Raw genomic sequence first — 16,101 nt, 5'->3', positions numbered from 1 at the left:
CTTGACGATTTCTGTGTTTGTTGTTGTTATTGTTGTCAGTCTCCACGGTAACTGCTCGCGTGTCGTCACGCCGTTTCCTGGCTCATGGTAAGTCTGTGTATGTACGGCTTCATCAATCCCACAACTCAACCCCTGAGATCTAAACTCCAGCCCCCCCCAGCTTTACAACCTGTGGTCTTTCGCTCTCCTGTGTGTTTTCGCACTTGATTATCTTGTTAGTATTTCTCGGAGGGATCAGAGATGCGTTTAGAGCCCATGCGGAGACGACGGCAGCCCTCGTCCTCGTTTTGCCCCAGTTTGGCCGAACGCATCCAGCTAGCGGCTTCTGTAAGCAGCTAGCGTAAGCGCCCGAGGTCTGTCCTGGGGAGAATCAGAGCTTTGTGAGCTCCTCATGTCTATGATAGTCGCTAAGGACCACAGAGCACTGACAGAAATGATCTTCCCTCTTTCTCCATCTTCATTAACACGTCTCCCGCACACTGACCATGGCTGATCACACTCACACTAAACCCTCCATCTTCCTCCTCCTCCATCATCTTCATCTGTGGTTAGCGCTGGGCGTCATGACCTGACTCTCGCATCACGGTAATCACACATACTGCATCACACTACAGCTCATCTCTAATATAGCTGGACACTCGCTGAGGAGTGGAGAAACACAACTGAGGAAGCTGTTTTAATGTCACATTTGATCTATTTATTTAGTTGTCAACTCTTATTGACGTCTGAAATTGAAGTAATTATTAAATTATTAGACCTTTTTTTATTTTTCCCTAATTTCTGTTCAACAGAGTTGTTTTTTTTCAACACATCTCTAATCATAACAGTGTTCATAACTCATCTCTAATAGCTGATGTGTTTCCTCTTCTCCATGATGACAGCACATAATATTAGACTAGATATTCTTCAAGACACTAGTGTTCAGCTTACAGTGACATGTAAAGGCTTCACTAGGGTAATTAGGGTAAAGTTAGGGTAATTAGGCAAGTCATTGTATCACAGTGGTTTGATCTGGAGACAATCCAACACTAATATTGCTGAAGGGGCCAATAATATTGAGCTTAACATAAAACTATTGAAAACTGCTTTTATTCTAGCCGAAATAAAACAAATCAGACTTTCTCCAGAAGAACAGATATTATCAGACATACTGTGGAAATTTCCTGAATCTGTTCAACATCGTTTGGGAAATATTTAAAAAAGAAAATGATTCAAAGCGGGGCTGATAATTCTGATTGCAGCTGTATGTTGATTTTAGCATGGAATAGCCGTGACTTGCTGATGTGGCAATACATAAACAAACAATGGTGAAAGTTCGCATGTGGCCAAATTTAGTTTCGATGCAAATCAAAGATGAACCTGATTAGAGTTGCACATATTAATGGTAAATTCACAGACGCCGCCAACTAAATTTAATATTTGGAATAAAAATCATCTGTTCTCCTCTATGACAATCATATTTACTTTAGTTTTTTAAGTTCATGTTAGGTTTACTTAAACCAAAAAACATTAAGCTGTTAATGTAATTAAATTGATTAGCTGTTTATGCACTAGTGCGCTTTCGCTTTAAGGCGTCATTCTATATAGAAGACGATCCTCGTTTATATTGCCGTTATTAGTAGGGATGGGTACCGAAACTCGCTTAGCGCACACACATAGTTAGTGACACAGACTTGCGCACACACAGCTCATAAGCTTACGGAGTGGCCAATGGAAACTAACAGGTTGTATTTTCCCAAGTGGACACCGACAATGCCTATTGCAACAAACACAACCGGTTGTTTTCTTGTATAAACAGAAACACACAAGCAATCTGCCTCAGCATCTTCACAAGTGCATTAACTGCAGATAGACGAATGAAACATTTTCTACTGCCTGACTAAACTACACCATCATCCACATGCAGTCAATCACATAAGGTCTCTCTTAATTTGTATAATATTAGTAGTTTAATAAACACACACATTCAGTTACATTGAAAACAGTATTTTGTCTGCAGTAGCGTAAATAAATCCTAAACATTAAAATATATTTTACATTATTTACTAATAAACCCTATAAATAGCCTCATAATAGACTATATGCTTATTAAGAAATAAAAACCTGCTTATTTTTACATGGTTAACTCCCAAAACTCAGTTAACTTATTATGTGAAAATAAACATTATCTGATTATTTTACTGCATTTTGCATTTCATAGAGGATGTTTTCAACTGCAGGAGCAAAATAAACCTAGAGAGATCCCGACTTGGTTACGTACAGACTATTGTACATTCTTCTAATGAAAAAAACTGTATTTATTTGTTTTACAATTATTGGTTTTGTTTTATTTTACATTAAAAACGTAATAAAATAAGGTGTTGTTAATTCTGTTTAATTTGGTGTTTTTTCCATAAAAAAACAGATAAGTGGTATCGATAATAGTAGTAATACTGTAAAACCTTAACTATACCCATGCCTCGTTATTGCTGCGTTTTAGGAAAACATTCGGCGTCCGCTTGACCAATCAGAGAATGTTACATCATATTCCAGCCCATCAGAGTGAATGTGGACAGCCACGCCTCCGTTTTTAAATTGACAGTGCTCTGTTCATCTGAGGTCATTAGTCTATTACTGTAATATGTCTGTATTCCATAAAGCGTGAAGCTGAAGGGTTAGTTCTAGTCAGATAATGTGCAGTTTGCTTGGGACAGTCTGAAAAGTTGTTTTCAGTGATGTGTGCCTGGAAAACGTGTGCGCATCAGCCTCTATTTGCATGTCTCCATCGGAATTAATAGACAAAATAGGCAATATGTGAACTCGCTGCCCTCCGTCGGGGAATTATGGAGAGTGATTCATCCTTACAAATAAGAGCAGCAGAACACAGCCGGGTGAGTACATCATGACTGCTTTCATTGTTTTAGAGTTTTGGATATGAAGGAAAGCATGCTGAGCAGAGTTCAGTGTGGAGAAGTAATAACAACACACGATCAGCTGACCCAACTAAAATAATACAGGTTTTCAAATCAAAGTCAAACTTTCTGTGTTGGTGCAAACATAAAAATCCCAAAAGCGTGATGACGGATCCTGATGGACGCGTCTCGTACGGTCATGGCGCCCGCTGCTAACCTGCATCCCTCATTTCATCTGTGATTGTTCTGATCACTCATCATCCTCATGCTTCCACCAGTTCAGGCCCAGATATCTGCTGATTATTGCACAGCCTATGAGCCAAAAACGCCCCGAAATATACACACACACACTCACACACACACTCACACACACACACACCGAAATTGTTCCTCAGACGATATTTCTGCCCTTATATTCATTTGAGGATGTGCGACTCCAGCTTGTTTTGGTCTTGGTTTTGGACCATGTGTGTGTGTGTGTGTGCGCGTGTGTGTGTGTGATGGTGTTTGCATATTGGTCTTCAGCGTGTGAAAGAACCGTGTTGATGCCTGCCGGTGTTTTCCGTCTTCATGATTTCATTTATTGTGACATGTAGCATATGCATCTCTCTCTCTCTCTCTCTCTCTCTCACCCATAAACTCCGTCACTCCTCACAAGGTCTGACAACAACCAATCACAGGCTTCCTTTCATTTGACGCACTTTGGTGTTCTTGTTCATGACAAACTGGATGGCTTTTTGAGTTTGACGTGTCTGATTGGGTGGACTGTTCTCTCTCTCTCTCCCTCTTTTTCTTGTTTTTGTAGTTTCATTGAATGTCGACTGGCTCTTTTTCCTTTCCTGCATCCCTCTGTTTCTGAACACCCCCCTCCCCCTTTTCTCTTGGTATGATCTGTGTTTATGTGTGTGTGTTTTATTTTCCACGAGGGGGCGGGATTAGGCTGCGGAGTATTTGGATTGGTCCGTAGGCTGCATCTGATGCTTGCTGATTGGCTGATATGCTCATCTCTGGTTAATGACCTGTAATTGGCTGAATGTGATTATTTGCTCAGAGCTGTGCACAGTGTATTGATTTCGTCATGTGTGATCTCTTTGTTTCTCTCTTTTTTTATCTCTCTCCTCCATTTTGAGCAGTGGAATGCCCTGTTTTTTGGTTTGCTTTCTTTAACGCATTGATTTCTGGGTTTTTGTGTTGAATGTTTGAAATCTGAGTTTATTGATGCATGAAGCAATATAAGGGGATATCAATGAGTCCACAATTTCTGCTGTAATGTACAGATAGCGCTCAGATGATTGATTGATTGATTGATTGTTATTGAACGTCTTTATTTCTGAGATCTGCTGATCTGTAAACTTCACTACATGCTAATGGCGTAGTTCTTCACGTGTGTGTTTGACTGCAGACGTTTGGATAAGAACAGTGTAATGCAGCGTTCAGCGCGTCGTCTTCTGCGTCTCTGATCAGACTTTGCCTCTTTCTCTGGTGAACAGGTCAATAACGCTACGGCTCGGGTGATGACCAATAAGAAGATGGTTAGCCCGTATGCTAACGGGGACAGTCTCAGCACACTGCCCTACGGTACATACACTACATCCACCTTTATACAGGACTTCATTCATGATGACCGCCGCTGTTTAATTAGGATGTTATCTCTGTGTTTGTGTTCAGCTGGGTGGAAACTGAGCCCCATGATGGGCGCCATGTACGGGCCGGAGTTCTACGCAGGTCAGAAGCAACACAAACATCACATGTTGAAGTGCACTAGTGCTGTGTGTTTGCCGAAGATGTTCAGCATAGGGTTATGACTTCTCTTCTTATTCAGGAACTGATAATATCTTATAATACTACTGAATTGACACACACTACTCGCTCTCTCTCACTATTTAATGTGCTATACAGTAGGGAAGTGTGCGATTGTGGACGCAGCTGTTGAATATGAGCATATGTCTACAGTGTTTGCTGATGATAATGTCACCTTGTAGTTCCAGGGTTTCCCTATCCGACCACCGCCGCCGCCGCTGCCGCCGCGTCCACCGCCGCCAGCTTCAGAGGAGCCCACCTGCGGGGCCGCGGGAGACCGGTGTACGGAGCGGTGCGCGCTGCTGTCCCTCAGCCCGCCATACCCGCATACCCTGGGTAACACATACAAACACACACTTATACACACTTACACTCATACTTAAACACCCACAAATGTTCACACTCTTACATATGCACACCGTTACACTCCACATACACACTTGCACACATTTACAAACACTCACACATGCATATATGTAAAGAAGCACACACACACACACACACACACACACACACAGGCGCAGCAGATGAGTATGTTCTCCAGTGTTCTGCATGCTGCATGACCGTGTGCTTCAGCTGGTTCTGCTCACACAATGAAATATACACGATCAATCAGTCGCTCAGAAAATGCCACCGCCGACCCGTCAGTCTCCATCTGAAAGTGCAGTGCTGCTGGGTTTAATCACTTGCAAATTAAGGGACTACTTTTTGCGTTAATTTAAATGCAGTTACTTATATTTACTGTTTATTTCACAACAAAGGCACACAGTACAATCATTATCATTCCTCAAGAACGTGAATGTACATGAACCTGCCCAAAGACTCCTTTTCATTTCATCTATAAACCAATAAAAATCCAAATTATAAACAAGACTTACAATGTGCATGATTCCAACCATTACTCAAGATTACTATACTGAGAGCGCCTTAATGGATGAATTTTATTTTACATTTTATTTATTTATGTATCATCACATTTTAAAGATTTAAGTTTGTATTATTATGTAATATGTTTAGTATGAAATATAGTGTAATTTTTACTATTTTTATGCATGTTCAACATTTCGTAAGTGTTTATTATCTTAAATCTAATCAAATGTAAAGAATAAAGTTAAATTTGTATTCTTTATGCATTTGAGATGTACACATTTTTAGTTTAGTCTCAACTTGTTAAATTATTAAATAAAGCACTCAAAGTAATTTAAATACAATTTTATTATTAGTGTAATTAGTTTGTTGCATACATGGTAGACATCTACATCTACATTTATTTGTTTGTTTATATATATATATATATTATTTTTAATTTGTATGTTTGTAAAATGTAAAAATGTTAATTCATAAATAAATAGAAAATACTATTTTGTTAATGTAATAATTAGTCATTTATTCATCATAAACAGTAGCTTACCTCACACTGCAATAACATGTTTAAATAATAATAATAAAGCGGATCAAAGTGGCATTTTGATTCTGTGTTTTGACCAAGTGCACTGCATGTGTGTGAATTAATGTTTTCACTTTCTCTTCTCCGTGCTCTTCATCTGTCCTGCCATTTCCTCTTCCTCTCCTTTTGGTTTTTCCCCTCTGTCACCACACGGTGGCGCCATTATATTATTTTTCTCTCTCCATTTTTCTTTCTTTTGCTGTCATTTTTGTTTTTCTGTCTCTCAGTGTGGTGTACCAGGATGGGTTTTATGGAGCTACAGAACTCTATGTAAGTATGACACTTCCTGTCTCCTGTTTTTCACTTCCTCTCTCTTTTCCTCCTCTCTTTACTGTGTGGACACTGCAGACACACAGAGCCGCTCGCCGGGTTTACTCTGGCACAGTTGAGTGTTTTCAGTGATGTCAGAATCACTTGACGGTGACGCTACATACAGGGCTGTTCATAAGGCTGACATTAAACCTTGATAATCTACTGAATGCGAATGAGATGTGATGCATGCTTATGACAGCTGTTATAAAGTGTCATTGGCTCAGTTATGATATTTTAAATGTAAATATGACATTGTTTGTTATGAAAACTTGACATAAATGCTTCACATTTTTTTTGTCATTGTCATGACATCTTGACATTACCAAGACATCAAAACCATCACAAACATGATCATCATGACGCATTATAACTGTCATGAATATGATTCTGTGTATGAAACTGTATTTTTCATTATAATGTCTCATTAAAAGTGGCATGACCATCAGATCATCATCATTATTTATAATATTAAGACATTTTATTGACAAATTCAGCTTGTAGCACCGTGTTTGAGATGCTGTTATAACATTCATGACAGATTTATAATGCTTTATGACAGATTTATGACAAGTCGTTTTGACGTTTTGGTAAAGTCAAGTTGTCATAACAAACAATGTCATCGTTGTATTTAAAAGCTCATGACTGACCCAATGACACTTAATAACAGTGGTTATAAGCATGCATTAAATGACATTATAAAGGTTTAATGACAGTCTTATGAACACCCCTTCAGTTAAAGTGTCACCCATTGGCTTGCAGATTGGGGTGGCTCTGTGTGTGCGCTGGCGTGCGTGCGTGTGTGTGGTGTGTGCGTGTGCGTGTGTGTGTGTGTGTCCAGGTTGACGATAGCTCTTTCTGTTTTCTCTGTAGAATAGTGTTTCAGGACACTCTGGTTAGTAGCAGAATGCCTCAGGTAGGCTCACAGACGGATAGTGTGCATCTCTCCTTTATCTGATTAATCATCTGTTTGATATATTTGATGGTGTGAGATTGCTGTCTCTGTTTCCCTACTAACTCACAGTAATCTGACAGGAGTGAGGGCTGGAAGGGGGAGAAAGAAATTCTTGCTTGAATTCTGCACATTTTTATTTCCCTGTAAACGATTCAGAGCGCATGAATAATCTGATAAACATCAAACGTCACCGCTGCGACTCTTATTCAGGGGATGATAATAACACTGCAGTAAAAACAGCGGTGGAAGGGCTGGACGGTACGACCACAAACACCTTTCTCAGAATAAACCCTGTGTGCTTTTATTTTAGGTCAGAGGATTAAGGGGTTAGTTCACACAAAAACTGAATACTCTGGCATCATTTATTCACCGTTCACTTGTTCTGATCCTTTATGAGTTTCTTTCTTCTGTTGAACATGAACAATGATGTTTTGAAGAATGTTGTAAACCGGTAACCATTGACTTGCTTTGTATTTGTTTACTATAGAAGTCAATGGTTACCGGTTAACATTCTCAGGTTAACTGAAGAAAGAAACACCTAAAGGTTTGTAAGCTCTTGAGGGAGACTAAATAATGAGTAAATTTGGCATTTTTTGCGTGTTGATCTGTCCATTTAAATGTAAAGTGGTTAATATGATCAGAAACTTTACCGTATTTGTATTCATGCTTTTTGTTTTAAGCTTAATATTCAGATGATGTGAACAAACACTCAAAACTGTCCAACACACTTTGATTTTATGAGTTTAGGTGATGCTTATACACCTTAAAGAGATATTTACTCTCCGTCTAGTGGTCATAAGCCTTAGAGTTCTGTTAGAACACAAAAGAAGATATTTTGAAGAATGTTGGAACCATTAGTAACCAGTAACCATTGACTTCTATATTATTTGTTTTTCCTATAAAAGTCAATGGTTACCAGTTTCTAACATTCTTCAAAATATCTTCTTTGGCATTTCAACAGAATAAAAACTCTTAAAGGTTTAGAGTAAACGGTGAGTTTTAATTTTAGGGTGAACTATCCCTTTAAAAGCACAAAGCTTGTCTACCAAACATTGCTAAAAGAATCTCTACAGCGAGCGTCTCGCGGCGTGCCGGCCAGTCCTCAGCGGTGGATTATTTACACTTCTGAGAATGTAAATAATTGTCTGGCGCTGTTTTTCAGCCGAATGACGCTCTGCTGGTCTTTTTGTTGTGATGATTTGAGACGATAGCTCCACGGACTCTGGAGGTTTCGGGTTTTGTCAGACTGGATCTGATTCTGTCCCCTTCCCAGAGTCCCTGTCTCTCTCTGCGGCATGCTAACTCGATCTGTGTTGGCATGCTATCACACTTAATTCCCTTGTAGATCTCTCTCTAGATCTCTCTATCTATACTGCTCTCTCTCTCTCTCTCTCTCTCTCTCTCTCTCTCTCTCTCTCTTAATTAAATGTATTTTATTGGCATGACATACATGGCTATATATTGCTAAAGCATAAATGGCAGAAAAAAGACAATACGAATGACGACAATAGTAACAGCAGTAGTGATGATGATAACAGAGGAAAGAAATGCAGGCGTTGGACAGTGAAACTGAAACATGGTGTTGAATCTTCACTGATCTTGAGTGTGAAGCTTCATCAGCAGAGGAGCAGCACAGTTCTGCTGAACACACTGCACACACACTGCTTTATGGGGACACAGAAGAGTCCAGAAGAGGACAGAGTGTTGGTGTGTGTCTGTGAGCGAAACAGCAGGTGTGTGTGATGATCGAGAGCTGCGGTGTCCAGAGTAATGTCAGCAGACCACCAAGAAGAAGAGGAAGCACATCCAGCAGGAGGAGCTGTGGAGGCTGGAGAAAGCTGACTGAGGGCTGCTGACCCTGATTTACCCAGAACACATGAGAGCACCGCGGCCCGACTCACTGCAGAATGACATGTGCAGCTCCACTCTCCTGTGTCCAGCAGAACTGCTGCTCTGGAGCTCCACCGGGTCAATATACATGAGCCAAACCTCTGCTCACTCCTGCCCACGCCGAACGCCGGCTTCAGTGGAGCAGCGGTGGAGATTTGGAGCTGTGGACGGTGTGGAGCATGTGCTGTTCTCTGATGATCCAGATTCACTGTGTTTCCCACATGCGGGAGAGTTACGGTGTGGAGAAGCCCCACAGAAGCGGCCCACCCAGACCACTGATGCCCAGAGTCAAGCATGCGGGGTCACTGATGGTTTGGGCTCAATATCATGGCGATTTCTCAGCCTAATACTGGACTTAGATGGGCATTGGGTTACTGCCAAGAACTACCCAACCATTCTGGAGGACCATGTGTTACCCAATGGGTCAATCTCTGTGTCCTGAAGGTGGTGGTGTGTATCAGGATGATGATGCAGCGATACACACAGCAGGACTGGAGACAGAGTGGTCTGATGAACATGACAGTGAAGCTGAACATCTCCCATGGCCTGCACCCAGATCTAAACATTATTGAGCACTTTGGAGTGTTTTGGAGGAGCGAGTCAGGAAAGGTTTTCCTCCAGCAGCATCAGCAGTGACCTGAACACTATTCTGAAGAACAGCTCACAACCCCTCTGACCACTGCAGGACTCCTGTCTGTCAATCACTACACTGAGGAGGAGGAGCTACAGCATCTGATGCTGGACTGAGGAGGAGGAGCTACAGCAGCTGATGCAGGACTGAGGAGGAGGAGCTACAGCATACGGATCAACTACAGTGCTCTAACACCAGGCCTTAAGTTTCACTGTCCAACCCCTGTACAGTATATATCTCTTGCTCCTCTGCCCCCCCCCTCCATCTCTCTCTCTCTCCATCTCTCTCTTTGTCTCTCTCTCTCTCCATCTCTCTCTCTCTCTCTCCATCTCTCTCTCTCTCTCTCCATCTCTCTCTCTCTCTCTCCATCTCTCTCTCTCTCTCTCAGTGTGAGGGATGACGGGAGAGTTTCTGACTGGCTGTAGTGTAGAATGCTGAGGAGAGAATGGCAGAAATGGCTTGTTCTTCATTGAGTTTGGGGTGCATGCTGTCTGTGTGGTTGTGTGGATGTTCTCCTAATCTCACTATCTGTCTGTCTGTCTGTCTGTCTGTCTGAATATGGCACCAGTAATCGACTGGATCACCCTGGTTGTGCGTTTGGGGTGAAGATGACACTGACGCTAATGCACTCACGATCCCCATCTCTGCTTGTGTGTCTCCCTCTTTGACAAACAAATCCTCTGATTGGTGATGATTGGAGAGAAAGCTCTGCTATTTGATGATGATTGTGCATTGTTTGCCACTGAGGAAGATTCACAGTGCGTAACAGACCTGCGTACGGTTCTCCGAATGCGGTTTATGTTTGACTGAACGTCAGTGGCAGATGCTTGTTAATGGATTTTAGGTTTGCTTTTCTCAAACATGTCTCTTTATTTTCTTGCTAACTCTCCAGTTCAGTTGTCTCGCTTTGCTGCTGTTAATTGTGACGGATGTGTTTGTGTGTTTGTAGAGCGGCTATACTGCGTACCGCTACACCCAGCCCACAGCCGTAGCGAGTCCCACAGCGGCGGCGGCGGCAGCAGCGGCTGCTTACAGTGACAGGTGAGACGCTTTATTACAGTCAAACATAATGAAAACAGCACATTACTGCTCTCCAGCACCGCTGCTGAACACACTGTACAGATGTGTGTGTGTGTGTGTGTGTGTGTGTGTTAGGCAGGTGTGTGTCCTCTACATCTCCTCCTTCTGGTGTGATTTCTGACTGTTGTAGCTGTGAAATAACTCTAATTATTCAGCGGAGGGATATGGAGCGGTCTACATTCCTCGTTTTGCGCACTAAATGACCAGATTTTATTAGATTTATTTATTTTGATTTAATCCTAACAACAGACAGCCTCATCAAGAATATTAAACCGAGTTTGGCTGTTCTGACTGGTTTATAGCGGTGATGTTAGATCTGTAAGGGTGTTCTGAAATGTGTGTGTGTGTGTGTGTGTGTGTGTCCAGCTACGGTCGTGTGTACGCAGCGGACCCGTATGCGGCTGCACTAGCGACTCCAGCAGCGGCGGCGGCAGCAGCATATGGAGTCGGAGCGATGGTAAGCCTCAGCTCATTATTAATCTTTTAATTGATTGATTAATTGTTCATTTGGACAGTAAATTAGGATCTATTTTAGTGCTTTGAATAATTACCTGTTTATTTTTAGTCCTTCTAAATGCATTGTAGTTTTGTCAGCTGGATTCAGTGAGATATTAGTCGACTAAATCTGTGCTAGACTGAGTTTAGTCTAACCAGTTTAGTTAATCATAACATCATTTTAATCATGCATGTCTCTAAAATGTCTAAGCTGGTTATACACTCCTGGAGAACACGCTCATAAACATCAACATTAAGGATCAATAAAGACCCACACTGCACACAATGCATTTCTGACTTGTTTCTCGTCAAAATGTCTAAAAACTCTTAAATCTAGAAGCTTTTTCTAGACGAGCACTAAATATTGTTTTGCTTTCAGAAATTAGGAGTCAAATTGAAGTTAATAATAAATAATAAAACAAGCTAAATAATGATATATCAAAGCCAAAACAGGATTATTTTGCGCATTATTAATACCCTCTCTTACCATTAGTACTTTTAGACAATGATGTGCAAAAGAAAAAGCCCCGCCCCCTTATTAATCTTGACTTTCATTTGGAATATGGATGCAGGGATTAACCAGTTTCACTATTAACCGCAGGTTGAATTCATCTCAGTTAATTAATCGTAAAGGCTTCTCAACACCGGGTTTCTGCTGCAACTGAAAGTTATGCCGTCTGTGCGCTAGTTTAAAGTCTCGAGCTTGTACACAATACGCATGCACACTGAAACACACAGGCTGATTTAAACTATGGCTGAGGAGGTTTTTAATTAAGGGCAATTCACATATTCCATCTTTTTTCGCGCACAAGTTCGTTATTTATAATGGAGGCATGTGGTTTGTGAGCATAAGGCACTATTATAACGTAACTAATTAAAACTTCAGACAGGGGTTCAGCAGTCTTTGACTACATTTGTTCTATTTAAAGGGAAATACTCCTCTAATATGATGCTTCGATTTACACTTGACAAAAACGTTTCATTTATTAGTTTATTTTTTCATTGTTCTGTCGTTTATTTTCAGTGTTAAATTACTGATGTTTAAATGCCAAAAACATTTTCACTTGTTTTTAAGTCTAAAGAGAAATGGGTTATATTGTTTGTTTTTATTATTATTTTTTGCTGTTTTAAGTGTTACTGAGCAAAGATAATTAACACTTTTAAATTATAAGAAGTTTTCATGTGATTTTCTAAACTAGTAGTGTTTTAAAATGAAAGAACGCATAATAATCATGATAACTGTAAGACCGTGATTATTCCTCAGACTATAATCGTACAACAAAAATCTATAATAGTAGCATCGCTAATTTGGAAGAACATCAACATACTGAAATCAACATCTTCCATTGAACGCAGATTTACACCAGTTTACAATAACTACGACTAATTCTGCGGAGGAGAATCCTGTAAATGTGAAAAGAGGCTATCATTGCTGGTCTTTCTAACGCTATGGTCTCTTCCACAGGCGACTCTGTACAGAGGAGGATACAGCCGGTTTTCGCCATATTAGACCCCTTTCAAACACTTCCAGATTTCCGTCTCTCTGAAACTTCACCAACAGCTGCTGACCTCGGAGGGAAAAAATCCTATCACACTTTTTTGGACAACAAACAAAATCAAAACACGTCTGTTACGAACGAACTCTGCGGTTAAGGAATGCAACTATACATCCAAGAGGTTGGATTTAGATTTTTTTTTTGTTTTGTTTTTTTAAGGAAACCTGACAACACTAAACTGTAACAGATGAAACTCTGACTGAAACTGCTTGACTGAAGCGCGAATCATTTCTTCCTTTGGCTCGTCTCTCTGCACATATGCATGCAGTACCGGCTCTAGACTGCCTCTAGTGGCCATCGAACTACATGTGCTCAGAGTGGCAGGACTGCAGCGAACAAAAACAACAAAAAAACGAAAATACACCACCCTTCACTTTCTCTCACACTACAATAATTATCAATATTCTTTAAGAAATGTAGACTTTCATCGGGAATGCTCCTGTCTCCGTTTTTGAGGATGGATTTGAATACTTTGGATGCCATCCGCTCTGTAAGGGAGGACGATGCTATTATCCCAAATACAGCGACGTGATGAGAGGTCGTGGTCTTCCTTTCCCTGGAAAGATCATGGAGGAAAGAAACTGCGACAGCTGTTACAGATATATCCGTGAAGTGTGCGCACACCACCGGGACGACGTGTCATAATAATCCGTCTTGCTGAAAGCTTTGTGTTCTTTAAACAGTACCTCCGTTCTGACCATTTCCAAGAGGCGTACCTTTAAAATTAAATAGTCATTATATGCAAGTAAACTAGAATAGACACAAAATTTTACCAAACATTATTATTATTATTATTGTTATTATTATTATTATTATTATCATTAGTTTCTCATGGTTGTTGTGTGATGAAGGGAAGGACTCCATCTGAACCCACATTAATTCACGGCATATTGACTATAGCAAGTATTTAAATTAAGCTTAGAATATAATCTTTGTTTTCCTTCAGATTTTGGGAAGAGAGCTCTTCTCGAGGGATATCCACAAGCTCTTTTATTAGCATAGTTTTGTAAAATATGCAACTTTCAGCCCAAATTTCAAAGTGGATCAAAAAAAAGGTTGTTTTTTAAAGGAGAACTATAGTATTTTTGTCTTCTTCTTTTGGCAGAGAGTGTCCTCTTTCCCTTCAGTATATTGGTATTTTGCTTATTTTCGGTTCCAAAGAAGAGTCAAGCACATTCTTGATTTTTGTGTGTAATCGTATTTGTAATTCTATTGTTTGGTTTATTTTTTTAATGTATCAATAGGTTTTTGATATTGTTTGAAGTGGCTCGTTAATTATTTCAAAATGGCTGGACGTGGATTTGCAGCATCCTCTAATTGCAGTCCGACAGAGCCGCCGCTTTTACTTTATCTGTGAACACACACACACACACACACACACACGCATTTCACCTTTTGGACATGCGACTCAGTAGTTTTTAGGTGTATCCTGGTGCAGGACTGAAAACATTAGTCATCTTAACCTAATTTAATTTGACCTCATGGGTTTGTTCGTGTGCATGATGACGGGTTGTTTTCATTGACACTAAAAGTTCTGGCCTGATGACAAACGGACCACAATATGAACACTAAACCAGACGGCTCTACTTTTCTTTTGATTTGTTTAGTTTTTATGTTGAAATGGTACTTGCAGTCTATGCATACACTTTCCACAGTATTATAAGAGATTAAAGTATCTCCGTTCCTACAATTCTGACCTTTTAAAGATGCTTTGAGAAATGATATTGCTTGATTCTCTATTTTCTGTCCTTTATTCGTTTCTCCTGTGGCGGTCCTGCACCGCTGCCACTTCTTTAATACGAGGAGATGGAACTCTTGCGTGACGTTTGTCTTCTGATGAAGGGGTGAGAAGCTTGAGACCCCTCCATCCATTCGTGCAGTAAAGGATTAAAGATGGCGTCTCTTTTATTCTCCATTGACGCACCTTATGAATATGATACCCGTTCCACATACTCTCTCTCTCTCTCTCTCCTTTGGTTTACAGTGTAATCGTGTTTTTGAGTTGAGCTCTTTCTCTCTCTGCATATTCTGATTCCATTTGTGATGTAATTTGTATCTGAATGTCCATATAAACTGTTTTTTTAAACAATCACTGGATGGGTCTTTGATTTCAGCTGAATGCATTAAATGGTGTATATGAACAGACACTCAGTAATTCGTGCATTACAAAATCACAGTGATAAAGATCTGATTTCCTTAAAAATCAGTGATCTTCAGCACCTCGCTGAGAGATGACACGAAGTGGCTATCAGACCGGACAAGAAGTGCTGAATTAAATTCCATTGAAGATTAATTTTACCACAGTATTATAGTGGAGTTTCTCCTGATTGCGCTGGTTTACTGTCTTTCATCCCGTTTTACACTGTAAAAACTAAATGCATTCTTATATCTATATACCTGGTTATATTTTAATTACATTACAACACTTATGCTTCAAAAGGAACCTTATGAAATTGAGAATAACCACATAAACATTTCACCGGAGTCATCACAGTGGCTGATAAACACTGGCAGTGCAAACAGCATTTCAGACAGCAGAAACAGGCTATTAAATGATGTTGGTCTAAATATTAAGTGCCGTCAGAGGTTATTAAGCTTAGTGTGGCTCTCTGAATGAAATGGCCTGTAAATGGTGAAATTTATTATGAATAATGTTATGGCGTATTTCCGTTTGGATCATGGATTTACCTTCAGAGTTTTCTTCTAGCGTCCAGCAGATGTCGACATTACTCCTCTCAGTGATTACCATCGAGTGTTTCCTCGTAATAAAAGCAGGATATTAACCTAATAACAGAAAATAAGCTAGATGTTTCTCCCTTTAGCTGTAATAACGAACACATAAGCACTCTCGATTTACTATAATTACCTTTTCATCAAAAATATGTGACGTAAAATCGCCTCACCTCAGACATTCGCGCCTTTTCTCTTCCCTCTCAGCTTGCTGTTTTTGCGCATGCGCAAAGTCCAGAATTTTGTGGACTTGTTTAACTAATATTTAACTACCAATACTTGATATTCAATTGACAAAAGTAGTAAATCGCTGCGTG

The 16,101-nt window shown here is 40.2% G+C and overlaps 1 protein-coding gene across 14 annotated transcripts in view; it reads left to right on the top strand.

Annotated features, from left to right (window-relative positions):
• Positions 1-15,146, top strand: part of rbfox2 (RNA binding fox-1 homolog 2) — a 45,652-nt gene extending 30,506 nt beyond the window's left edge. For 2 of the 14 annotated variants that reach the window (XR_015492635.1, XR_015492637.1), the window contains exons 6-13: positions 4,382-4,469; positions 4,560-4,616; positions 4,874-5,027; positions 6,366-6,408; positions 7,321-7,363; positions 10,873-10,964; positions 11,370-11,460; positions 12,964-15,143. Coding sequence is in view for 4 of the 14 variants with exons in the window: in NM_214746.3 (NP_999911.2) it covers positions 4,382-4,469; positions 4,560-4,616; positions 4,874-5,027; positions 6,366-6,408; positions 10,873-10,964; positions 11,370-11,460; positions 12,964-13,008 (570 nt within the window). In the remaining 10 variants the exon portion in view is untranslated. 14 annotated transcript variants of the gene reach the window in all.
• The last annotated feature ends 955 nt before the right edge of the window (positions 15,147-16,101 follow it).

The sequence above is a fragment of the Danio rerio genome, chromosome 6 (assembly GCF_052040795.2).
Source record: "Danio rerio strain M-AB ecotype USA chromosome 6, GRCz13ab, whole genome shotgun sequence".
NCBI classification, from domain to species: Eukaryota; Metazoa; Chordata; class Actinopteri; order Cypriniformes; family Danionidae; genus Danio; species Danio rerio.
The sequence above is the reverse complement of the archived record's forward strand: the minus strand, read 5'-3'. Positions and strand labels throughout refer to the sequence as shown.